The sequence below is a fragment of the Euleptes europaea genome, chromosome 4, assembly GCF_029931775.1.
Source record: "Euleptes europaea isolate rEulEur1 chromosome 4, rEulEur1.hap1, whole genome shotgun sequence".
NCBI classification, from domain to species: Eukaryota; Metazoa; Chordata; class Lepidosauria; order Squamata; family Sphaerodactylidae; genus Euleptes; species Euleptes europaea.
Window position 1 is genome coordinate 89,535,195 of NC_079315.1, and position 24,953 is coordinate 89,560,147.

Sequence of the window (24,953 nt, forward strand, 5' to 3'; positions counted from 1 at the left end):
GGCTGAAGCAGGAGGGTGAGGTGGGAAGGTTGCACAGTGCAAAGTCCACTCCGCTCATGCTACTGTGGATCCAACCCAAAATTAAAAAACAAAAACAAACTATTGCTGTTCTTAGAAACTTTGCTTTCCTTCTTAGGTTGTTACAGTCCAATGGTGAATTGAAAACTAAAGTGCATCAAAAAGTCTAGTAGGTCCTATGGACTTCTGCCCACCATAGGCTCAATTAGTCATGTGCTTTAAGATATGGTACAGGCTTCATTAAGACATGTTACTTCATTTTAACTTTGGAAGGAACTTCTGTGATATACCCCCTACATCAGGGGTCCTCAAACTTTTTAAACAGGGGGCCAGTTCACTGTCCCTCAAACACTGTTGGGGGCCGGACTATAGTTTGAAAAAAATATGAACAAATTCCTATTCACACTGCACATATTTTATTTGTAGTGCACAAAAAATAAGAGAAATGATGCAATATTTAAAACGAAGAATGATTTTAATCAACATAAACTTATAATATTTCAATGGGAAGTATGGGCCTGCTTTTGTCTAATGAGATGGTCAATATCCGGTTCCATATTTGTCACTGCTAGTTGTAGCAAGTGATGCAAGTGTTCATCAGTTAGTCTGGATCTGGTTGGAGATTTCAGATGTTTCATTCAGGAATTAACAAATGCTGCTTAAAAACAGGGACTATTTGTTCAGTAGTGCATTAATGCAAAAGGTCCATCTAGTTCAGCAGTCTTTTTCCAACAACAGCTTGCCAGGTGACTCTGGGAGTTCATAGTTCAAAGGGAACTACTGGAGGAGCCTGCATGGATCTGCAATTCTCCCCCATCAACCTAAGGATGCCAACTTGTTGGCTGCCCAGATACTTTCGCTTTGAGCAGCTGCATGGCTGGCAACAATCAGGAAGTGAAGGTTGCAATCTACAGGTCTGCAACACATCCCTTTAAAGCCCCTTCTGCAGTAGGAGAAGGGGCAGCTGCTGCATTTCTCACCTGGTCCTCCTTCAACACTGTTTTCTGCCTCCTTCTGCCTGCCTGCTGAAAGAAGATGAACTGCACAGCAGGCAGGGGAAAGGAGGATGGACAAAAGAGCCAGAGGAGAAAAAGCTATCACCCCGCTGCATCAGGCCATTGAAAGGCACACTTTCTCCAGGCTGTGCAACCCTGGGCAAATCCTTTCCCACGTCTTGACTCTCCACACTAGGAAAAAAGCACCTGCCGCTTCCCCTGCAGCTTTCCACCCATTATGCAGCTGTGGCATGAGCCCTCTTAGGAGGGCCAGTCACACACTCTCAGCCTAACCTACCTCACAAGGTTGTCATGAGGATTCAATGGAGGAGAGGAGAAGGACGTATGCTGCTTTGGGTCCCCGTGGGGGAGAAAGGCAGGGGATGAAATTAGTAAGTAAATAAATAAAATAAAAAGTTGCCCACCTCCCAGCAGAGCTGCCAACTTTTGAAGAAGCCCTATGAAAGGGGGGGGGGGCTTACCTGCAGCGGGCAGGCTCGGATGTTTCGCTCCATGCCAGGATTTCTGCAGATCACACCCCACCTAACAGGCCAGGCCGGCCACCCTACACGGAGGCCAATGCGAATTTGGCAACATGGCTCCCAGACCAATAATACACACCCTGCACACACCCCTTCCTTCCCTCATTAGCTCCAAAGGCGTCTAATGCACAACTCCCCCCTCCTAAACCCCATATACTCCCCCTTCTGCCCTACCTTGCAGAGAAAGACATATTCACTTGTATACGTATTCACACATGCCAGTCGCGCGTCACCTGCCACCCGCTCGCCCGCTCCGCTACCCCTACCTCCCCACGCTTCTCTCCCCCCCAACGCACCACGGAGGCGTCATTCCAGACAAGCCGGGACCAAACAACAGAAATTTTTCCTCCCTCTCAGTTTTTTGCTCCAATCTCGGCTCTACGGCCAGCCACCCCTGCACCTCGCAGGCTTAAAACGGCACGTGCGCGCCACTTTGCATGCCGGGACTTGAAGTCCCAGGGCCTCGCCGCCCGCCACACAGTACAGTTGATTGCTTTCGTGCCGCCCGTGTCCGTTTAACCTTTTTTTTTGCAGGAGGGGGGCTGTATGTAGGGAGCTGGGAGGAAGTGACCGGTTAAAGGGGCTGGGTTCAGGACCCTGATGGGCCGGATCCGGCCCGCGGGCTGTAGTTTGAGGACCCCTGCCCTACATGAAAAGCTCAGGAATTACCATGTCAGAAGAGCATTAAGTGGTTTGTGGGTGGCCTGGCAACTAGGGCATGGCTGCTCTTGATAATGCATATGCTTTTTCATTTCAGCAGCATCCATCAAACTGGTTTGATGGCAGTGCAGTCCTAAGAAGAATAACAACCTTCTGAGCCCATTGACTTCAATGGACTAAGAAAGGTGTAACTGTACAGTACACAATGTAGTTTCATCTGTTTAAAGATGCCTTCAAAGAGCATCCATGTCTTTGATCTTTCCCTTTCTCCACTGTATTTCTTTCAGGACAATATCAGTGCACTGCATATTGCAACTGAGAATGGACATACATCCATGGTTGCATTTCTTATCAGTAAAAATATACATCTTGATCCTAAACCTGAGGTGAGTTGGGTTGCTGTTAATTTTTTCATGTTATATACTATATCGGTGAGCATTTTCTTCATAGTTTTTTTTAAAAATGGGAGTAGCTTTATATGATTTAGGACTCAATCTACCTTCATCTCCATTCTGTAGGTGGCCATGTAATATGATCTGGGTTCATGTCAATCTAGTCTAAGAAGCACTGCAGAAAATGTTGGTGTTGTCCCAGCATCACCTTCAGCCAATTTGTGTGCCCCTCCCCACCAGCAACATTTAAGAGAAAGTGAGGGGAAGAATCACATTCTTTGTTTAAAAAAAAGTTTAAAAGTAATGAGGTGCTACTCGTTTGTAAATGTTGTGTTGAGCGGAAAATGTGAACCTGTTTGTATGCTGGAAATATAATTGTTACCATTTGTTTAGATGTTGTTTGCCTTATAGGCACTCATCACAAATACCATTTGCAAAAACAGAGCCTTAGTGAATGTATAGAAGAGCAAGATTTGAGTCCAGAAGCACTTTAAAGACCAACAAGATTTTCAGGGTATAAGCTTTCAGTGGTCAAAGCTCCCTTTGTCAAATACAAGTATCTGTGTCTTGGATCTGATGAACAGAGTGTCGATTCTTGAAAGATCATACCATGGAAATCTTGTTGGTCTTTAAAGTGCTTCTGGACTCAAATCTTGCTCTTCTACTTCGGACCAACACAGCTGTCCTCCTGAAACTATACAGGGGCATTTTTCACGGTAGATTTTGCTTCTGTTTTGCCACGGACTAAAAAAAAACACGATTTAAATTTTTTTTTCATGGCCGCGATTTATCCCTGTCAATTATCTGTAGTTTTGGTTTTTCATGGGAACAAAGTACGCTGTATTTTACAACGGTTTGGTCTATCCCTTTTGCAGGAGGCCTCCCCTTCCAACAGGCTCATTGTTTATGCCTGCCCCCAGCTCCGCCCCAACTCCGCCCAGCAGATTACCTCGTGCGGTTCACCAGCCCCAGCGCAAAAAACAAGCACCAGTCCCTCTGGTCTCCTCCATTTTTCTTCCACCCTCGCTCTGTTCTGCTTTTGGAACAGTCAGATTCCAAATTGGGGGGGGGGGAGCAAGGCAGCGCTTTCCTTAATGCTTCCCTCTATCTTCTATAGGTGTGGAACCCATTGCCCTTTAATGATAGACAGGATGGGGGGGGGGCAGGGAATCCATGTGCCCAGAGAAGTGTTTAGCTGAAAGTGGGAATGTGGGGGGGGGGGGGAGGAAAGAAGGCCCCTGGATTGCGCGCCGGCCATGATCCGGCCACAGTGCATCAAGAGAGAGGAGGGAGATAAGAGCAGGCTGGCTGCCCCTCTTCAGAAGAGTGATGGGAGGGAGTTTCGCCTTGGGTTTTCCGCTCTCAGGATGCACATTTTTCCCATCCGATTTCTCAAAAATCCCCCCTCCCCTCTGGGGCAGAGGGGCCAACAGCCCCTTCCCTTGAACATCCCCCCCCCACGGGTCCAGCTGCCATAGACTGAGCTGCCACCCCCCCCAGCGCACGAGGAGCACATGGCGTGGCCCCGCCGGTCTCCCCCTGGAGCCATCCGTCCGACGCCCCCTGGGCTTGGAGGTGTGGGCCCAGCTCCAAGGCCCATCCCGGGCGAGGGGCGGGGAAGGCGTGTGGGGATGGAGGGAGAGAAGTGCCAGGATTCTAGGCAGGCAGGCAGGCAGCCAAAGGGGCAGTATTCTTGTCCGAGCGCAGAACTCCCCCAGCCAACCACCGTTCTTGGGGGAGGAGAAAGGAGACGTCCCAGGGAGCGAAGCAAACATTTTTTCATGGGCATCCGTGCAACAAAACACCCATCCTCAGGAAAGATCGTCTCAAAAGTGGTTTGGATTGCCTCTCTTTTAACCCAGCTTATTTTGCTCAGGGGGGGGGAACACGGATCTGCAGTGAATAACCAAAATTTGACTCCGACGCAAATCAGCGTCAAAACAGCAGCAAATTTCCGTGAAGAATACCCCTATCTTAGTGAATGTACAGGAACTAGACTTCTTCCTCTGAGGCTCAGAAGGAGCAACGTGGCTGTTGTTCTTTAAGTGGACATGTGATAGAAATGTGGAAATATAAAGTTGCACACATAAAAACTTATTGTTTCAAAAGGAGGCACACCAATAAATAACGAGGATGAAGATGGCCTTATGACCACTGTTGTGAATTGTCACTGTCCTTACCTTATACTCTGGCATTGCCACTTATAATTTTATTTTCCCTTGGGTTATGTATACACATTTGCCAACAGAGAACACACTTAATATAGTTGTCCATGAAAACAATAAATGTTTCAGGTGCCACAAGGCTCCTTTCCTGTTCAGCCCATGTTCAGGCATTTTAAACTCCATTGATTTGAAGAGGACAGCTTTCAACAGGTCTTTGACTATCTTACTGAAATCAACTAGGCTTGAGTGTCTTATTCTGACAGGATTTTAAAAACATTTTTATTTAGTATGGGAATGCTTAATTTGCAAATAAAAGACCCTCAAAATATGTAGTATGCTAAATTTCATAGTATAAATGTTTTCTTACACAAAGATCTTTATATTCCAATACTGTTGCTACAGTCAGTTATATGTATAAAATGAAAACTTGTGCTGTTTACATGTGAGAGAAAGTTTTTAATGAGAGAGACTTTAATGCTGTGTCAGATTTTGAGCTCAGACTATATGCAAAGTAATATATGCTCGATATGCCAATTTTTTAAAAGTAAAAACAGAACACTTACTGGTATCATCTGAATAACATATATGGTTTTCTATTAAGGGATTTTCCTCATATTTTCAAATGTTGCTGAAGTACAGTTTTGTTTATTTAATTTTGCACCAGCTGGTAATGGTAGATAAGGTTCAGCTACATTCCGTTCCTACAGGAAATTTTTAATATTGCTTCTAAAATTGTCATGTTGTGGCTATCACTGAAATGAAAACATGTTTTAGATTGATTTTGGAAGGAACTCCAAAGTGTGCAGACATATTAAATAATTTAGTGAAACGGGTGGTTGTGGTGAGAATTGACAGCTGGCCTTTTCTTCAGATTGCGGAGGTGAGATCATGTACGCTATCTGGGTGTGTGAGGAAGGTAGATACCTAAAAGTAAAAACAACCGGGGTGGGGGAGGGAAGGTCCCAAAGCAATAAAGGCATTATTTTCTTAGGAACACCTTGGAAATGGACTGTTGGCATATCCTTTGTAGCACAGTATGGAAAATGATTGGATTATATTTGCTTACCATTTATGTGGATTTAATTCCTGACTGATCATTAAAGCTATGAGAAACTTACACAAATCTTTATTATTCATATAAATATTAATGCACAATATTGATGTAATACATTTCCTAAATATTTCACTTGGGTACATTGTCTCAGAAAGGCTTATGACAGTGAGGTAGGCCACTACTGTTATCCTAATGGAAATCATAATGAAACCCCACTGTATTTTCCCCCTTATACCTGGTTGTAGACTTGAGGCTTCAGCTTTTCACATAGTATTCATTCATATTTAGTTGTCCATAGCAATATTGTCTACAGCAATAGTAAGATTAAAAAATTAGTGGTTAAGTTCTGTTCCTTCCTTTAAAAAACTTTTTCTTAATAAAATGGAATAATCTCTCTCTCTCTGTGTCTGTCTTGTATGAAAGAGAGAGTATGAGAAAGAGTTGAAGCAGGGTTTCAAAGAGTTCCACTTTGTTTGAGCCCTTCCTTTTCACCCTGGTGGTTTTCCCAGTGCTGGTGGGGCTACAGATAAAGTGTAGCATCAACAGGGCTTCCACATGGCAGGTTTCCCTGCAGTTTCCCTGCCTTCTTCCTGGCAATGGCCACCCCCCCCCGCCCCCATCTTGGGCCACCAGGGCTTTTGCACTAGAATATTGTTTTACCAAGATCCTGCTGTAACAATAGGTGTAACGGGTTCTGTGAATTCCCAGCTTTTATTTTTTTAAAGCCTCTAGCTCCTTCTGTTTCTAAGATATGCCTTACATCTCCACAAGAGAAAGGGCCACTTACCTTTAAAAAACCTGAAAATTCACAGAACTTGTTACATCTACTGTTACAGTGGCATATCACTATGGCCATTTATGCTTGGTAATTAGCAGTGCATTCCAGGTTGAAGTGCCTCGCATATTTTTTCGAGTTCACGCTGAACCATCATTTCAGAAGTCACTGCAAAGCCGGCACATACCTGCTTCGCATTTCTTAAGCGCCCCTTTAACACGACCTTTTTTTATTCGCGCTGTCCCTGCCTCGAAGCATCCACTCAAGGAAGCATGAAGAATCACACCACAGGTTAGCTATTCAAGAGATGATTGCTAATGGCTATGCAAACGAAGGAGCAGACAAGTGGGGGGTGGAATTTGTTTGATTTTCTCCTCTTGCATCAGGACTGTGAATAGGCATTTTAAAGGTTGGATTTAAAAAAGAAGCTTTGAGCGAGCACCAAAATTGATCCTGCATAAATGGCCTATAACAATATTCTAGTGCCATTTTTTTTAAATTAAAAAAGCCACCAGGTGGCAGGGGGAGGAAATGGCTGCCATGGGGGCAGGGAAAATGATAGCTATGTGGGTGGGAAAATCCAGTTTTTCTTATCCTCACAGCAGCCATCCAGGCTTTACTGCAATCTTTTCCAAAATTTTGTAGCAAAGCAGGATTTTAAAAGATAAAAGAAAAGTTAGGGGGACCCCAGGAGGGTCACAAACGTACCATGAAGTTCTGGGGAAGCAGGAAAAATCCTGCTCTCCAACAGTTCTGGGGAAGCAGGAAAAACCCTGCTCCCCTGTGGCAGATAACCCATGTGGAAATGGCCCTGATGCATTTATAATCTTTTACTGTTTATTATATATAATGTTTTGCTACCCTTTGGCTGCCTGCACAGTTAGCAAATTCAGTCCCTTGGGAGAAAGAATTTAGCTTCCTCATGCATTTAGAAGAGTAGTTCCCCTCCTGAACTCAAAAAATTTAGTTAAGAAAAATATCTTGCAAGCTTAGGACAATAGTTTAATCACGCTATTATAACAACCTTTTCTTCTATCTACAGCAAAAGTATTCTGCTCTCCATTTAGCCATCATAAAAAATAACCTGGCCATGGTAAACAATTTAGTAGATTCCAACCATGACATAAATGCTCTCGATCAGGTGAGAAAATGTGCTTTAGAGTCTTACAATTTTGAGATGAAAGAGAGTGTTTTTCTGTCTGTGTTGATATGCTCTGTATGGTCAAGGTACAAAATGGAGAGGGACATTATCAGTTGCATGGCATGTGTCATAGGCTGCATCCACACAGCAAGGATTCTCTGTTTCCTTATAATTGCTGCTGCAAATGCAGAGGCACTTACACTGGCAACAAAGTGTCCCCATGGGAGTTCTATGAAGGGCTGATATGAAGACAATGGGGACATTCTATCGGCCCCCTGACCAAAAGAGTGATCTAGAGATGAAGAATGAAATCAGGGAAGCATGCTAAGGTGATGAAGTAGAGACTTTAACTACCCTCACAGTGACTAGGTAAATGCATGCTCCAGTCAAGCCAAAGAGATGAAATTTCTAGACATCCTCAATGACTGTGCCCTCGAACAGTTGGTCATGGACCCAACCCGAGGGGAGGCGATCCTGGACTTAATACTCTGGTGGTGCTGCCAGCAACTTAGTGCGGGATGTGGATGTAGTTGAGCCAGCTGGCAACAGTGACCACAATGGCATCAAATTTAATTTACCGTATATACTCGGGTATAAGCCGACCCGAGTATAAGCCGACCCCCCAAATTTGAGGCCAGAAAAGGGAATTTCTTATTGACCCGCGTATAAGCCGAGGGTCAATAAGAAATTCCCTTTACCGGCAATGCTGCGCTCTAAAATGGCGGCCGCCATTTTAGAGCGCAGGGCCCCTGCCCCAGGTCGCCCTCCCGCCGGCCTCCGGGCCCTCCCAACCCACCCCAACCCACCCCGACCCCAGTGCCATCCAAGGGGGGGAGGGGGAAGAGCCCCTGAACCCCCTACTTACCTGAAGAGGCGGCGAATCGGCGGCGGTGCGGCCTTCCTGGGCTGGCAGGAGGCCCCTGCCGGCCGGAGGAAGGCGCCCAGGCGCGTGGTTGGCGGCGGCGCGGCCGGCGGGGGCCTCCTGCCTGCGCAGGCAGGCCCCTCCCGGCCAGAGGGAGGCGGCCAGGCGTGCGGCCGGCGGCGCCGCGGCCGGCGGGGGCCTTCGCAAGGCCCCTCCTGGCCAGAGGGAGGCGGCCAGGCGCGCGGCCGACGGCGCTGCGGCCGGCGGCCTTCGTAAGGCCCCTCCCGGCCAGAGGGAGGCGGCCCGGCGCGCGGCCGGCGGGGGCCTCTTGCCTGCGCAGGCAGGCCCCTCCCGGCCAGAGGGAGGCGCCTGGGCCCGGCGGCGGCGGTGATGGAGGTAAGTTCCCCCCTCCCTCCTCCCCCCTCCCCCCTCTACCGTATTGACCCGCGTATAAGCCGAGTTCGGCTTTTTCAGCCCTTTTTTTTGGCTGAAAAACTCGGCTTATACGCGAGTATATACGGTATATGTATGTGGGAAAGTGCCTGGGAAATCTCACACAATTACCTTTGACTTTAAAAGAGGGAACTTCTCTAAAATGAGAAACCTGGTGAAAAGAAAGTTGAAAAGAACAGTTAGGAGGGTTAAATCTCACAGTGATCAACATCTGGGCCCAAGCTGTTTTGAAAAGTATAAATGTATATTGTGTAACTTTTGTTCTTGATATTGGGTTGGATCCAGAGAACTATGAGTGGAGAATGGGTCTCACAGAACAGGTCTCTCCCTCTTCCTCCTGCAGCCCCTGAGAGTCAGCATAACCCTGAGAATAGTATGAAATACAGAATGGAAGGCAGAAATTCAAGGGCAAAACTGTAGAAATTATGGCCCCTTTATTTGTGCAGAGTAGCCTGATAGCCCAGCCTAGCCCAGTCTTTTAGAGCTTGGAAGCTAAGCAGAGTCAGCCATGGTTAGTACTTGGATGGGAGACCACCAAGGCAGACTAGAGTTGCTATGCGGAGGAAGACAATGACAAATCACCTCTGCTCACCTCTTGCCTTGAAAACCCCATGGTCCTGGGGTCACCATGAGTTGGTTGTGAGTTGACGGCATAGAGTAGTTTGTGCGAGCTGTCCACTTTTGCAAGGGCTAGTTTGAATTGAGCCTGATACATTTTAAACATTGATAATTTTTTGGGGGGCGTCTACCTGGAAAAAATAAAATGATGTTCAATATAACAGGTAATTACAACCATAGTTCTGTTATATAGTTGTCTACGTGGGTTCTCACTTGATCTGAATATTGACTTTTTCTGCCATTTTAATATTCTTTTGTTTTCTCTTATTTCAAATAAGAGACATCAAACACCTCTACACCTGGCAGCGGACCTTGGAAATGTAGAAGTAATGGAAATGCTGTTGAAGGCAGGGTGCGATCTCAACATTGTGGATCAAGTATGCAGTTTTATTCATGTTTTTATGAAGATACAAATGTTTTACATTTCCCAGTATCTAGAACAGATTGTTATTTCCATGTATTCATCATTAAAGTATAAGTCTTGATTTAGGATTCTTTCTTGAAACCTGCAAAGGTCTGGAATTTAATTTAGTGAAAAGCTCTCTGTAAGTTCCGCGGCACAGAGTGGTAAGCTGCAGTATTGCAGTCCAAAGCTCTGCTCACGACCTGAGTTCGATCCTGACGGAAGTCGGTTTCAGGTAGCCGGCTCAAGGTTGACTCAGCCTTCCATCCTTACGAGGTTGGTCAAATGAATACCCAGCTTGCTGGGGGCAAAGGGAAGATGACTGGGGAAGGCACTGGCAAACCACCCCGTAAACAAAAGTCTGCCTTGGAAACGTCAAGATGTGACGTCACCCCATGGGTCAGGAATGACCCGGTGCTTGCACAGGGGACCTTTACCTTTACCTTTAAGGTCAAACACGCAGTACTGCTTGCTCTTCCTTCTTGTAATGCCAAGCATAATATAATGAAATTGTTTTTTTTGAAAAAGGGCTTTCCCATTTCAGTTCGTTTGGTGCCATCTAGCAGCCATTTTGGAGCCTTTAATCCAAACAGCATTTGCGGACACACTTCAGGTTCCCCCCCCCTTTTTTTTACCAGTTCACGCAACCCCAAACCAGAAACGGACAGTGCCATCCTAAAGCAGAGTGACACCTGTCCTAAACCCATTGTCTTCAGTGGGCTTAAGAACAGTGTAACTCTGCTTAGGGTGGCACTGTGGAGCGATGAATGTCATACTGGTCTCCCTTGGTGCATAGATGACTTATGCAGATTGAATCACCATCATAAATCTAAGATTATGATCTTCACTAAGAGGAGAAAAATGCCTCTTTTTCGCTGGGTACTAGATGGCTTTGAGGTTGACCAAGTCAAGAAGTTTGTTTACCTTGGCATTCTGTTTTCCCATAACCTAAATTGGAATGCCCATCAAAAAGCAGTGTCCAACAAAATTAAATCTGGGGTTGGGGCTATTGTCAATTTTTTTCACACCAAAGGTGGCAAATATATTCCAGGGGCTATTCAGGTTTTTAACCTGAAAATTACCCCAATTATCCTCTTTGGTGTTGCCATCTGGATTACAGTCATCAATGAATCTATAGATCCGTGTTGGCGAACCTATGGCACGGGTGCCACTTCCGGCACTCGTAGCCCTCTCTGCCGGCACGCGCGGTTCCTCCAAGCCGCTGGCCTTTCCGGCTCTGCCCTGCCCCGGATGGGGGAGGCTGTAGCCCAGGGGTGGGGAACCTCCGACATCATTGGCGGTGGCCCCCGGACTCTCCCACAGAAGCTGCCGCCATTGCCGCCACGAGCGTGCGTGGCCGGCCAGGTGGATGGGAGAGCGGGGAACAGAAGCCGAGCGCCCACACTCGGCATGGCCGGCGGCTTCTCCGGCGCCCTCTGGGCCTGTGCGGGTGGAGGGGCGTGGCTGGCCGGTGGGTGCGAAGGAGGCGTCCTCTGCCCTACCCTGCTCGCCTCTCACTAGCCTGCCGCCGCCGCCACGCCCCACCGAGTGGCAAATCCAAGGCAAAACCTCCCATGCATAAATGGCCTCTTTCTTTTTCTGTCTCCCTCTGTCCTTTTCTTTCCCTACTTTTCTTTCTCTCCCTTGCTCCATTTCCTTCTCCCTTTCTCTCTCTTTTTCTTTCTTTCTCTCCCTCCCTCCCTTCCCTTTCCTTCTCCCTTCCCTTCTTTCCTTCCTTCCTTCTTTCCCTCCAGCGGCTTCTCCGGCGCCCTCTGGGTCTGTGCGGGCGGAGGGGCGTGCAGTCCTATTCCACCTTTGAAGTGCCCACAAGCCATCCTCCAAACACCTTTCCATTTGTCTTGATATGTAGAGAGAAAACACTAAGGAACTAGTTGCCAATCTCCAGGTACTAGCTGGAGATCTCCTCCTATTACAAGTGATCTCCAACCAATAGAGATCAGTTCCCCTGGAAAAAATTGCCACTTTGGCAATTGGACTCTATGGCACTGAAGTCCTTCCCCAAACCCCGCCCTCCTCAGGCGCAAAAACCTCCCACTCATGGCAAAGAGGAACTTGGCAACCCTAGCCTCTCCCTCTGGGCCCCCTCTGGGGGTGGTATTCAGGTTAAATTGCTGCATTGGCACTCGGCGATAAATAAGTGGGTTTTTGGTTGCAGTTTGGGCACTCGGTCTCTAAAAGGTTCGCCATCACTGCTATAGATTGTCCACTGCTTCAGTTCTTACGAAAACTTCTAAATGCCCCTCGATGTGTTGCTGGCGTTACCCTTCGTTCCGAGTTTGGCCAAATGTCACTTGAAGCTAGGGCGTGGTTGGCCGCCTTTAAACTCCATCTTAAACTGTGCTTTAGCACTGAGGGGTTCCTAGCTTCTCTGAAGCATGACCCTTTTAAATCCTCATGGCAAAAAATCTTAGATGAGAAACTGGCGTTGTTGGGCTTCTTGCAGGATATGTTATCAGATCTTGGGAAAACTGAAGCTTTTGCCAAAATTAAAAAGCGCATTAATGAGCTCGATTATAACAGTACTACTTTTCGTGCTCGTCGTGTCTGTTCATCCCAGTTCTTCGGAATACCCCCTCCACGTGGTCTGCCTGCCTATACATATTATCTAACAACTCCTCGTCTCTGTAGAGCTTTTTGCTTGGCTAGATTGAATGCTAACCCTTCTATGGTAATGCAGGGCAGAATTCTGAATATACCATACTCAGACAGGATCTGCCCTTGCTCTTCTGGCTCTATTGACTCATTAGCCCATGCCCTTTTGGAATGCCGCTTTTACGAGGAACTTCGATCGCACTATATTTCCCCCCTTTTAATATACAAATCCAATGCCTCTGTGACTGACATAATGCCTTTTTTACTAAGTGATAGGGACCCCAAGGCTACATTGTCAGTGGCAAGATTTGTTTCAGTCCTTATATCCCTCCAACACTAGATATATGCTGCTCAAGATCAATTGATCAAGGAGCTTCTAAGGGATAAAAGGAAAAGGAAAGGATTCACCATTATAGAGACCATAGCCCATACTATCCAAGCTGAATCAACTAAATTCTTTTTTTTTGGGAAGTGCATTTATGTCAGTGGAACCGAATGTTCCTACCTCCCCGCCCCCCCCAGCACTGTAGTGTTGAACTCTAATCTCGAAAACCAGGTTTGATTCCCTGTTCCTCCACATGAAGCCTGTTGAATGATTTTGGGCTAGTCACAGTTCTCTCTGAACTCTCTCTGCCTACCTCATGAGGTGTCTGTTGTGGAGAGAGGAAGGGAAGGCGATTGTAAGCCAGTTTGATTCTCCTTAAAAGGTAGATAAAACTCTTATTCAATCCTTGTATGTGCAGCAGACGCTGTTATTCTAGCATCAGGGTTACCTCTTTGCACCAGCAGGAGGGAATGAGTTTCCCCCTCATGCCACTTAAACATTTTACAACATATCCCTTTCCTAAGACATGTGGGGGGAGCAATATTCAGTGTTCATATTGTGGGCAGCTGTTCTCAGTGTAAATCCGCTAACATAAAAAAGGATTATAGAGATAACCCACTAAAGCCATAGAAATACATGCCCCCTTGTACTGTGAATAGTAGTAATGTACTTGGATTACACTCAAGTGGCTGGCAGGGAGTTGCAGTGCTATGGAAGTAACAGCTGTTACCTAGACTTACACTTACTTACAAATGTGTTACCAGAGCTCTTACGGCAAACAAAAGCTAATGATTGTAATCATTTATTATAAAAGAGCAAGAAAGAGGCAATTCAAATGATGCATGTATTACAGTCAAGAAGAATTAGTTCATGGGTTAAAAAGACATGGACATGTCTGAGTTAACTTTTTTGTTATTTATTTATTTATTTAGTGCTTTTATAATTCTCCCTCCTTGGCAAGGGGCGTTTCACAACAAATTCATCCAACAATATAAATACATAAAAGCATTTAAAACAAACACATAAACAGTCCAGTCAAAACAGATTTAAAACAGCCCCATAATCGTCATTAAATATAAAATGATAAACTGTATACCGATGCCCAGACTCCCAGTATCTGAGCATGAGCACACTGATGGCACCCTTGTGTGATAAAGTCTGGGTTTCATAGGACCTGTGGGCAGTCAGGCTCTGCCCTATATAACAAGGAGGAGGGGCTGTGGCCCAGTAGTAGAGCATCTGCTTGGCATACAGAAGGTCCCCGGGTCAATCCCCGGCATCTCCAGTTAAAGGGACTAGGCAAGTAGGTGATGTGAAAGACCTCTGCCTGAGACCCTGGAGAGCTGCTGCCGGTCTGAGTAGACAATACTGTCTTTGATGGACCAAAGGTCTGATTCAGTATAAGGCAGCTTCATGTGTTCAAGGAATATGTCGAGATGGAAACTGGGAGGGGGCAGATATAAACTGTAGCTGTCCTCAACCATATGCCTGGTGGAATAGCTCTGTTTTGCAGGCCCTGCTGAACTCCTTAAGGTCCCGCAGGGCCCTGGTTTCACTAGAGTGACTATTCCACCAGGCAGGGGTCAAAGCAGAAAAAGCCCTGTCCATGGTCAAGGACTTGTGTTACCGCATGTTAGGGCAATTGAAAAATATGAGAACAGTGGCAGTGTGCAGCTATAGCAACAAGAAGACAAAAAGTGCATGACAGGTTTAGAGACCAGTTATTTTTGTTGTACACTTTTGTTTTTAAAGCAATGGCCTAACCATTAACAGCTAGAGTAATGTAGCAGATAGTGGCACTGGCACCATGCAAACATATCCTGTGGTTCTTCCTCCATCTTCTTCACTGTTTCCCTCATCTGGTTAGCACTAATGAATAATTTCCACTTCAGTGCAAGTAATAGTATCTCATGACATCCAAACTGGCAAACTACAGCTTATCTTTCAAATCAGGATTGCATTCCATGGTTTGGGTCATGGTTTGCAATCCTGATTTGCAAAGGAAGCACAAACCATTGGATTGGATCCAAAAGGCCCCTTACATGAGTAGAAAGCAAAGGAGGCAGGAGTCTACTATTTTCACAGATTACATTCTTGAAACACTTCTCCAAGTTCTGCATCCTTGGCTTTTGCCCAGGGTTCCCCAATCCTCAGGAGCAGCTTTTTAGGTCAGGTATGTGGCTATAAGAGACAGGGTGAGGAGAAAAAATCCCCTTCTGTGAGTGGAGCTGTGGCAGGCAACCCAGAAATAAACTGCCAGGGAGGGCAGGCCAGGCCCTTGTGTCTAGCAGCAAGACTCACCTGGGTAGAGAAAGCTGGGACCAAGGGCAAAAAGGTGCAGTCAGGATAGCCTCAGCAACAGAACAGCCTTGGTAGCTTGACCCAAGGAAGCACAAAGGGTGCAGAGGCAGCAAGCAAGCCTGGGTGGAAGAAAAATGGTTCTCTGGGCCCAGGTATTTTAAGGCAGGGCAGGGGACAGAGGGCGGAGCTTAACTCAAGGGCCAGGTGTGAAGCTAGAGCTATAAAAAGGGAGGAAGAGGGACTGAGAGGAGGCTGGCAGGAGAAGGCAGGTTGCAGCATTGTGGTGCTTCCCCTATGCAATGTAGTGTAACTCTGATGTGGGTGAAGGGAACCACACCTTCAGGGGTCTGGATTGATAAATAAAGCAACCTGCACAAGGAAATAGTGACTGGGCTCATGATCCAAAGACTCCAGGTATGATGTTCCACTGCCCCCAGAGGGCACTGCAGGAGCGTATGGGTCTGAGGAGCCAAGTTCTAGTTTGATAGTTGAGAAGGGATGAAGTACAGGAAGGATGCACATATACACAGTAGAGTTTCTCACACAATACCAGAACAGTGGCTTGCCATTACGTTGGAACCATGTCAGAGTGTCTAACTTAGGCTGGAAAAAGCAGTGTTTAAATATCTGTTTTGTCATGAATAACCAACTGACATTTGGCAAGTGATTACCTCTCAATCTTCCCGCAATGTTGTGCAGATAATGTGGACCAACCCCATGAAGGAATAGTTGGATAAAAATTTATCAGGTGTAGGTTGTCTGATCCTATTTAGTTTTTACTGTATTATGCTTAAAGTAGAGGTGAATCAACATTCTGATTGAATCAGTGACTCTATTATAGGGAAAAAATCTTCAAGCCTCCTCAACTTTTAACAGTATGGCAAAGTGCCCAGTTGGAGCTGTTTATGTTTTCCCATGAAATAGGGACATACAAATGTGAGGAAGTGGTTCCAATTATAACCATATGAGTGTTAATTTTTTAAAAGGAGTAGGCCTAAGCAAATAGGCCTGTGGAAACACAAGGATATAACATTGTCGAAGGCTTTCACGGTCAGAGTTCATTGGTTCTTGTAGGTTATCCGGGCTGTGTAACCGTGGTCTTGGAATTTTCTTTCCTGACGTTTCGCCAGCAACTGTGGCAGGCATCTTCAGAGTAGTAACACTGAAGGACAGTGTCTCTCAGTGTCAAGGGTGTAGAAAGAGTAATATATAGTCAGAAAGGGGTTGGGTTTGAGCTGAGTATTGTCCTGCAAAAGTATTGTCCTGTAAGTATCAAGATAATGTGCTAATGAGGATATGGTATGTTAATATGGAACCATTGTATCCTGAAGTGATCTTCAGATCACTTCAGGATACAATGGTTCCATATTAACATACCATATCCTCATTAGCACATTATCTTGATACTTACAGGACAATACTTTTGCAGGACAATACTCAGCTCAAACCCAACCCCTTTCTGACTATATATTACTCTTTCTACACCCTTGACACTGAGAGACACTGTCCTTCAGTGTTACTACTCTGAAGATGCCTGCCACAGTTGCTGGCGAAACGTCAGGAAAGAAAATTCCAAGACCACGGTTACACAGCCCGGATAACCTACAAGAACCAACAAGGATATAACTTCTGGCCATTAGTGCTTCCCCATGTAAATGTAGTATTGCATTTGGATTTTCATATAAGGTGTCTTCTTAGAATGGGTGGTTAGTGCTCAAGAGATGTAAAAGAAATCACTGTAGTCCAGGGGACTATAAATACAGCAAAAAACTTGCATTGCTGCTCACAGCTACCCAAGAGGACTTCATCCTTTTAAATATTTTCAGGAACCCATCAGATTGTGTAGTCCGCAGTTGGATTCTGTGCTTTGTGGACTGTGGTTTGTGCACTTGTCTACGTCTCATCTATGGTGTGAGGTTTCTTATGTGCTTTCAATGATCCACTGTTTGCATTTTCAGCAAGGAAAAACTGCACTAGCGGTGGCTTCTAGGAGCAATCACGCCTTGATTGTGGATATGATTATAAAAGCTGAGAGGTATTTCAAGTGGAAACAGGTAAGAAGTAACTTGGATTTATCAACCCACCTACTGATTGCTTCAGAATATAAAACATCTCCTGCAAGAGCTGGTTTCATGCCAGGCCTTAAGTTTCTAATGTCTGAGGTGGGCCTCTGCATGGATTGCTATAAAGTGTTGAGGAAGATGTGTACAGGATGGGGACTTCTGGATTGCAGGGCAGTGTGATTGGTGTCCCTGGAGTACTGATGTCACTTCCAGTGTGACACAGAAGAGATGTCATTGCAGTGGGGTTTCACCATAGAGATTCTGGTGAATGCTAGAGCATCATCTGGCATGATGATGTCATTTCCAGGTCATGCTGGAAGAGATGATGTTGGCCTGGGGATGCTGATCACATCCCCCATTTTCCTGGGCATTTCCTCACACTGCCCAGTTGAATGGCAGCAGGCAACAGGAGCTGGGGAACAGAGATCCTTCATTAGCTGATGGCACTGGGATCCCATGCAACAGAACCCAATGTAGCACATTTGGTTTGGTTTCCCATAAAGTCCTTACATGATTTCAGCAGCTTGGATGGGTAGGGATCCAGAGTACAGGTGGCAGCTTTCATAAATCCCAAGATCCTGTCAACATCCATCATGGTCATTGAGTTGAAATGGTCCATAAATGGACCAGACAATTCATTAGACATGTCTTCTGTCTGAGCTATGTTACAGTATTCAAAACTAGCACCACAATGTTAAATTATAATTGCAATGCAAAGGAACATAGGCAGGCCACCAAACAATGAACCACAATATCAAATTAAGCTGTATAACCGCTACTATCCAGTTTTGGAACATTGTGAATGAATGCTGTATGTAAGCAGCATGTCACTGTGGTAAAATTTAGGCATATTACATACATATCAGAAGCCAGTAGGAACTGAAGAAGTCTAATGACGAAACTGAATGCTTCTAGAAGACCGTCTGCTGCTTCTGCTCGGTGTTTTTGATGATGCATCTTTCGTTTGAGTGTTTTTTATGACGCCCTTCCAGCAATAGGACTTTATGTGATGTGCCAGTTGTAAACGGACTTTATGCACTTATATTGTCGAAGGCTTTCACGGTCAGAGTTCATTGGTTCTTGTAGGTTATCCGGGCTGTGTAACCGTGGTCTTGGAATTTTCTTTCCTGACGTTTCGCCAGCAACTGTGGCAGGCATCTTCAGAGTAGTAACACTGAAGGACAGTGTCTCTCAGTGTCAAGGGTGTAGGAAGAGTAATATATAGTCAGAAAGGGGTTGGGTTTGAGCTATTGTCCTGCAAAAGTATTGTCCTGTAAGTATCAAGATAATGGGGTCATAAAATTGTACCATGGTCTTCTGCAGCTGCAAATTTTGAGAGTGTACTACTATGCTAAATGAATATTGGAATATATTACGTTTCTTACCATTGTAGGCATAAGAGGGAGAAATCCTAAGCAGTTCTCCTCAGAAGTAAGTCTTGTTTTACTCAGTGAGGCTTATACCCAGGAAAGTGTTCTTAGGATTGCAGCTCTGGATGTTACCAAGATATAATGGTCTTATTTATTGTAATTTTATTCAGAAACTTCTAAAAGAGTATGGTTTAGAAGATAAAAAATTAGTTTAAAAGTAACACTTTGCGCAAAAAAAAAGATTAAATAACAAAATACACATTTTGTTGGATGAGTAAATGAGAGAATATGAACTGGATGAGACATTTTGCTGAGGTTGTCTTTGTTGTAATGTTTGTGTTGGATGTCCCTTGGCAATTCTTGTTAATGCTAGAGGGGGAAAAACATTTTGGTCTGATGTTCGGAGACAGTCACTAAAGATCACCTTATAAGCAATCGGTCACCTTTGCTTAATTTCTTTCCGCTGGCATTTGGAAAACCATTGAATCCCAACAGAAATTTGGAAGGAACCATGGGGTTAGATCCCAACTAAATTTTCCACTAACAAGAAGGGGTGGAGTAATTTCCACCAGTTCCTGGTGCTGGCCCTCATGTTGTTCCTGAGGGTTCCCTTTCCCTCAGGAGCAGCATTTTGGGGAGACCATTGGGAAGCAGCAGCAAGGTCGGGGAGGAAGGAACATTCTGTCCCATTAACTAAAGTGCATCATGTGAGTGGAAATTTTAATCTGGACCCAACCCAGTTGTTCTGTTTAGTCTGTTTCTGTCCATTTATTTTCATATGCTGCACAAATAGATGGAGGTGGGTGTAGAGATGTTTAGCTACCATTGATCTGGGCCTCTGGGTGTCCTGAATGGGAACCGTGGTCCATACCCACTCTTTTGTATTGGTGTGCTCTTTCTGCTTGAGGATATGCTCCTTTCTCCTCTTCTGTTCCTGGAGGTGGGATGGAGATGTCCTATCATAACACTGGTATGATGATTGGGTGTGTCCTAGTGAAACATTAGCATCCAGGGGAGTTTTTAACATTTGTAAAGACCTATCATTTGAAAGTCACATGGTTAAACCTGTACAGCTTATCTACGGACTCTTTACTTTCTAGGAGTATCTCCGAAGTGGTAATCTGCCCCATGAGATCCTGTCTTTTAAACAAGATCACAGAGTAGAGACCAAACAGATCCGCTCCTCCCTCTGGAATCTATCTTACAACCTGTTAAAAATGCACGAATGGAAAAAACTTGCACGGTTCTGGCAATTTACAGATGACCAAATCAAAGCTATTGAAGAACAGTGGACAGGTTAATATACTGGATTGAAAATGGTTGTATGCTTTTTGAAGACAAGGATATGGGACATTTCAGTTAAAGTCTGTTTTCGGCTGGTCTAAATAGTTCACCCAAACCACACTCCTGCCTCTGTTTGTGTGCTTAAAAAAGAAGCCAAACTTCAGGTTAAAAAAACACACACTACTGCATATTGTATCAAATTTCCCAAGCTAGTATAAAAAAGGTAATAAATAGTTTGGTTCTGAGCAGATAACAAAACCAAGCTAATAAAGTTATTAAAAGCAACATCAATAAGTTAAAGATCTAAAACTGTCCTTAAAAGCAGGTCCTAAAAACAGTGAGGTAATCAGCATCCACCAACAGAGATAACAGAAGATGGATTTTTCTGATAAAACTTCACAGGCAGTCAATTACCTAGAAGCTTAGGTAAATTAAAAAAAAAAACATTTTTGCCCTGTGCCTGTAAGATTGCAGATTTGTCAAGACTAGTGGGCAAGGAAGTTCCACGGTCTTGGTGCTATAAAAGAAAGGTCCAGATTCAGGTCCAGTGCTGCTAGACTCTAATCTTGCTCTACTACTGCAGACCAACACGGCTACCCACCTGAAACAGAACCCCCCCCCCCGCTGTAATGCTCAATCACCTCAGGCAGAACAGGGGATCTGAGAATGACCTGAACCTGTATGCCAGGAACAGAACATTAGATCTACCACACAAGCACTTCTTTTGTTCAGAGGGAAAGAAGAGGGCATCCTTGGTTGACATCAGTGATTGGGTTTTGAGGCAGGAACAGACTTCTAGCTTCCTGTCTCCACCTCCTTAGCACTCATGGTAAATTCAATGTGCCATTCTCACTCAGAAGAGGAAGACATGCTAGATTGATTGGATATCCATCAGGGTGAGTTGGATGCTGTTACAAGTCGTCAGAGCACCTGCTTCAGAGCTGAAGCAGTTACATCGATTTTGTAATATCAGATGAAGGTTGACCTTAAGGCCCAGGCTACAGAGTTACAAACATCCGCTACTGATGCATTGGCATCAGATGCAGTGCTCTGTCAAAAGCATCCTCACTGCATCATCATGGCTTCAGCTGAGGTGGCTTGGTCAATATAGCAAGGCTTGTGGGTGAGGGGCTAACAGGGAAAAGTGAAAGAAGCAGAACGAAGACAAATACAAGAGAAAATGCTTTTCACACAAGGCAAACAATGATATGGCAGGCGAGGATGCTCCCTGTGGTGGAGACAGGAACTAGAAGTTTGTCCCTGCCTCATAGAATCATAGAGTTAGAAGGGGCCACCAGGGTCATCTAGTCCAACCCCCTGCACAATGCAGGAAATTCACAACTACCTCCCCCCCCATACCCCCAGTGACCCCTACTCTATGCCCAGATGATGGCCAAGATGCCCTCCCTCACATGATCTGCCTAAGGTCATAGAATCAGCATTGCTAACCCAAAGGAAGTAAATCCACCCAATCAGTCAAGAATGGACTGAGAATGCAAGATTTCCTTATAATTAGCTGCATGTCCTTTCCGGGCAACATTTGAAGAGATTTCCTGTAGACCCTTATTTCAGCCATACAGCTTATTACAATTTTGTTTAGTCATAAGCAAGTTTAACAGGGCAATCTTAGGAAGAGTAACTGCAGTTTAAGCACACTCATTTCAGTAGGAATAACTGCATAGGATTGCACTGTTGGTCTGATAAGATTTCACTGTCTTAAATGTAAAAATGAAGGCTCTGTGACAAAAAAATTGTTTTGTAGAATGCCCTCTTGTCTCTTTGAAATAAAGTATATGGAAAAAAAGTAAACCTAGTCAGCAAGGAAGTGGAATTACTTTTGTGGAAAATAATATGTGCTGTAAAGTAATATGTTACTTCTTTGTGTTTTCTGCACACAAGGCTGATGGGCTTTGTGCCTGTGCAGATCTAGTTTGGAAACTTCTAGAGCTAGCTTTTAGTAGGTGTAAAAATTCTATCCCTTCACATGCAGCTGTTTGCAGATGCCAAAGAGGTGGAGTTGTACCTTCCCACTCAGTTCAGTTCTTTATTATTACAGTCCACAACCAGTAGGTCCCACTCAGTTCTTTTAAATGCCACAGCAAAAACCTTTCTTCAGAGTTGCCTTCTGAGGATTAGGATTTTCTTTTAAAATTAGTAGTATTGTCATCTCTTGCAATCTGTCTCTCTGCTCCGTCTAATTTCTCACTTCCCTGTCGCTTTTCATTTGGCTTCTCTGCTGTCTATGGTATTTTCAGGAAATGGGCGGGGCCAGGTAGGGATTTTGCCCAACAAGGCTTCTAATTGGCTGTGCAGATTTTTAAAAAGATGTTTTGGCAGCAGCTGCCATCACAGCACAAGAAGCTGCACCGTATTATTGGTTAAGCTGTGACAATCATTTTGTGGCTGGCGTCGCCTCCTATTTTGTACCTATTTTGTACCTGTGCCCACCATGCTGTGTCAAAATTCTGAAAGTGCTCAAAAAGATTGGGGACCCCAGTCTTAGACTCTCTGAAAGGCCCAACTTCCCTCCCAGACCAAACCTACTCCATATTTTTTGAATATGTATTCTCCTTTGTATACACCACGTGTCAGGCAAAGGAAGCTTTGACTCGTGAAAGTTTATACCCCCCAAAATTCTGTTGGTCTCTAAGGTGCTATTGGACTTGAATCTAGCTGATCATGACAGATGTCTCATTGTGGGGATAAGGCACCCACTGTAGTAGGCATACCATCAGCTAGTCACAATCACCCCAGAAGAGATCTTTCCATCTCAAACATCTGGAGCTCTTAACTCTTTAATTTGCTCTGACATAACCTAGTTTTGGAAAGAACGAAAGAAGGTATGACTTGACCCCCTTGGGCAAGTGCATATGGGGCTGCATTTCTGAAGAGCAGATTTCTGCACCTAAAAGCTTGTTCTAGAAGTTTCCAAATTGTAACTGTGTGCAGCCAGAAATCACATCAGCATGAATGCAGATGATCACTCAAAGAACTAGTTACAGAAACTTGTTTTTTCTTTAGGCAACTAAAATTTAGTATATTTAATATCTAGGGAAAAAGAGCTACAAGGAACATGGACATAGAATGTTTCTGATATGGTTACATGGTGTCCTAATGGCAGGTCAGAATCCCGTTAAACACTTATATGAAGATCTCAGGAGAGGAGGATTCCAACATCTAGCTGGTGAGTAACAGTTACAAGTAAATAATACAAGTCCTGTAGCTATAAAATGTTTTTATATGATTAAAAGGAGGGGGCACTCTCCCAAGCCCTGAGAGGGACACTGGTGGAAATCAGTACAACCTTATATATGAGTACCAGTGTATATTTTTTTACAAAAAAAGGACTGATGATGAATGAAAACACAGATTTCAATTGTGGCATGCTCTAGTGTCATAGCAACCCATTATCTATGACAAGTAGACTAGATATCAGCCTATAGAGAAGATGTTTTTTTAAACTCTATTTTATTATAACAAATACAAAATAAAAATGCGACAGTAGATTAAACATCGTACAGTTGAGATATGTTCCAATATTATCCATCAGTACTTTTTACAGAAATCGTACCATTTGTTATATTCACTTAGCAGAACTTAATAAATGCAAATCATACAATAGTTTCGTGGGCATCGTTTACTTTGTGATGTCCCCTTTTCCAAGAAGATGTGTTTTTAAGTGTTGGAGGAGAAGTTGTAGTCTTCAGAACAATTTAAATTCATAAATGGCAGGACCCTGCTGCCTAGGGAAGGAAAAAATTGTTACAAAATATTTAGTAGTTAAAGAACATAACGTGGCATAGATTTGTGAAGGAGTCCAATTGCAGTCTAATCAGTCAGCACACATGACAAATATAGGAACCAAGGTGGAAGAGCAAAATATGCCTTTCTGAAATTTAGTAACAGCTAGACTGCTAACTTTGAGGGGGTTTTTTTGGGGGGAGGGGCAAGTTAAATAATTGTATAGTTACCTCTGGTTTCACTTTAAAGTGTAATATATGTGTTTTGTAGCATAAGGTAGGCTAGATACTGAGAGCCCAGTTGTGTTAGTTCACATCTGTCATAGATTACATAGACATTCTCATTAGCAATCTGGTGTTTTTTTTATATTTCCTCTTCCAGAGAAGATCCGAGCAGAGAATAATGCTGGCATAGAATCCAAGAAATGTGCCATCTTATGAATTCACCCACAAAGAGAACTTGAAGCCATGTTCTATAATAATTTGAAAAAGCAACAATTTCTCTTTGCTGCAAGCAGCCTTCACTCCTCCTGTCCTTAAATTTATATAACAGAAACTTTGTAGTTCAAATGCTTCTTTCAATCTACTGAACCTTAATTTTGTATGTACAAAATGTACAAAATGTACAAAAACAATATTTTCCAAGACCAATTGTTTTAGGCCAGACAAATGTAGGATGTTCTCTCTTCCCTCATTAAGTTTCTCTGATGAGTAACTACCTCATGTTGAACATGTGAATTATATTCTTAATGTTAGATATGGAGCAAATACTTTTGGAAGTTTAAGCTAAAAGTTGTAGATGGCAAATACAACCTTTTCATTAGGTTGGCAACCGTATCAAGCCATTTGTGGTTTGGCTTATGTTTAGTGCTGAAGGAAACACAAGTTATGTTCTTCTTTTACAATTCCTTGCATAGGCAGTTTGTTCCTGTATAAATATATTTTAAAGGGGGGAAATTCCCCCCCACTAAATTGTGTGTATATATGAGAAAGCAGACCCTAAAAACCATTTCCAGAACAAAGTGGCAGGCATAATATTTTGGGAGTATTGCAGCCCGTTCTTGAAGGGGGGGGGAGTTAGGCAGTGGTCAGGAGCAGGGCAGCCACACCACCTCCACAGAGGCTTCCAGGCCTCTGCAAGGAAAGGAATGCAGGTTATGTGGGTTTTTCAGGCCCCTT

At 44.3% G+C, this 24,953-nt stretch overlaps 1 protein-coding gene across 1 annotated transcript in view; it reads left to right on the forward strand.

The window, feature by feature from the left end:
- ANKDD1B (ankyrin repeat and death domain containing 1B) overlaps positions 1-24,215 on the forward strand; it is a 45,765-nt gene extending 21,550 nt beyond the window's left edge. The window contains exons 9-15 of the mRNA XM_056849024.1: positions 2,503-2,601; positions 7,644-7,742; positions 9,954-10,052; positions 17,276-17,371; positions 19,851-20,046; positions 23,087-23,218; positions 24,157-24,215. Of these exons, the coding sequence (XP_056705002.1) occupies positions 2,503-2,601; positions 7,644-7,742; positions 9,954-10,052; positions 17,276-17,371; positions 19,851-20,046; positions 23,087-23,218; positions 24,157-24,215 (780 nt within the window). The remainder of the gene's footprint in view (positions 1-2,502; positions 2,602-7,643; positions 7,743-9,953; positions 10,053-17,275; positions 17,372-19,850; positions 20,047-23,086; positions 23,219-24,156) is intronic.
- Positions 24,216-24,953: the final 738 nt, after the last annotated feature.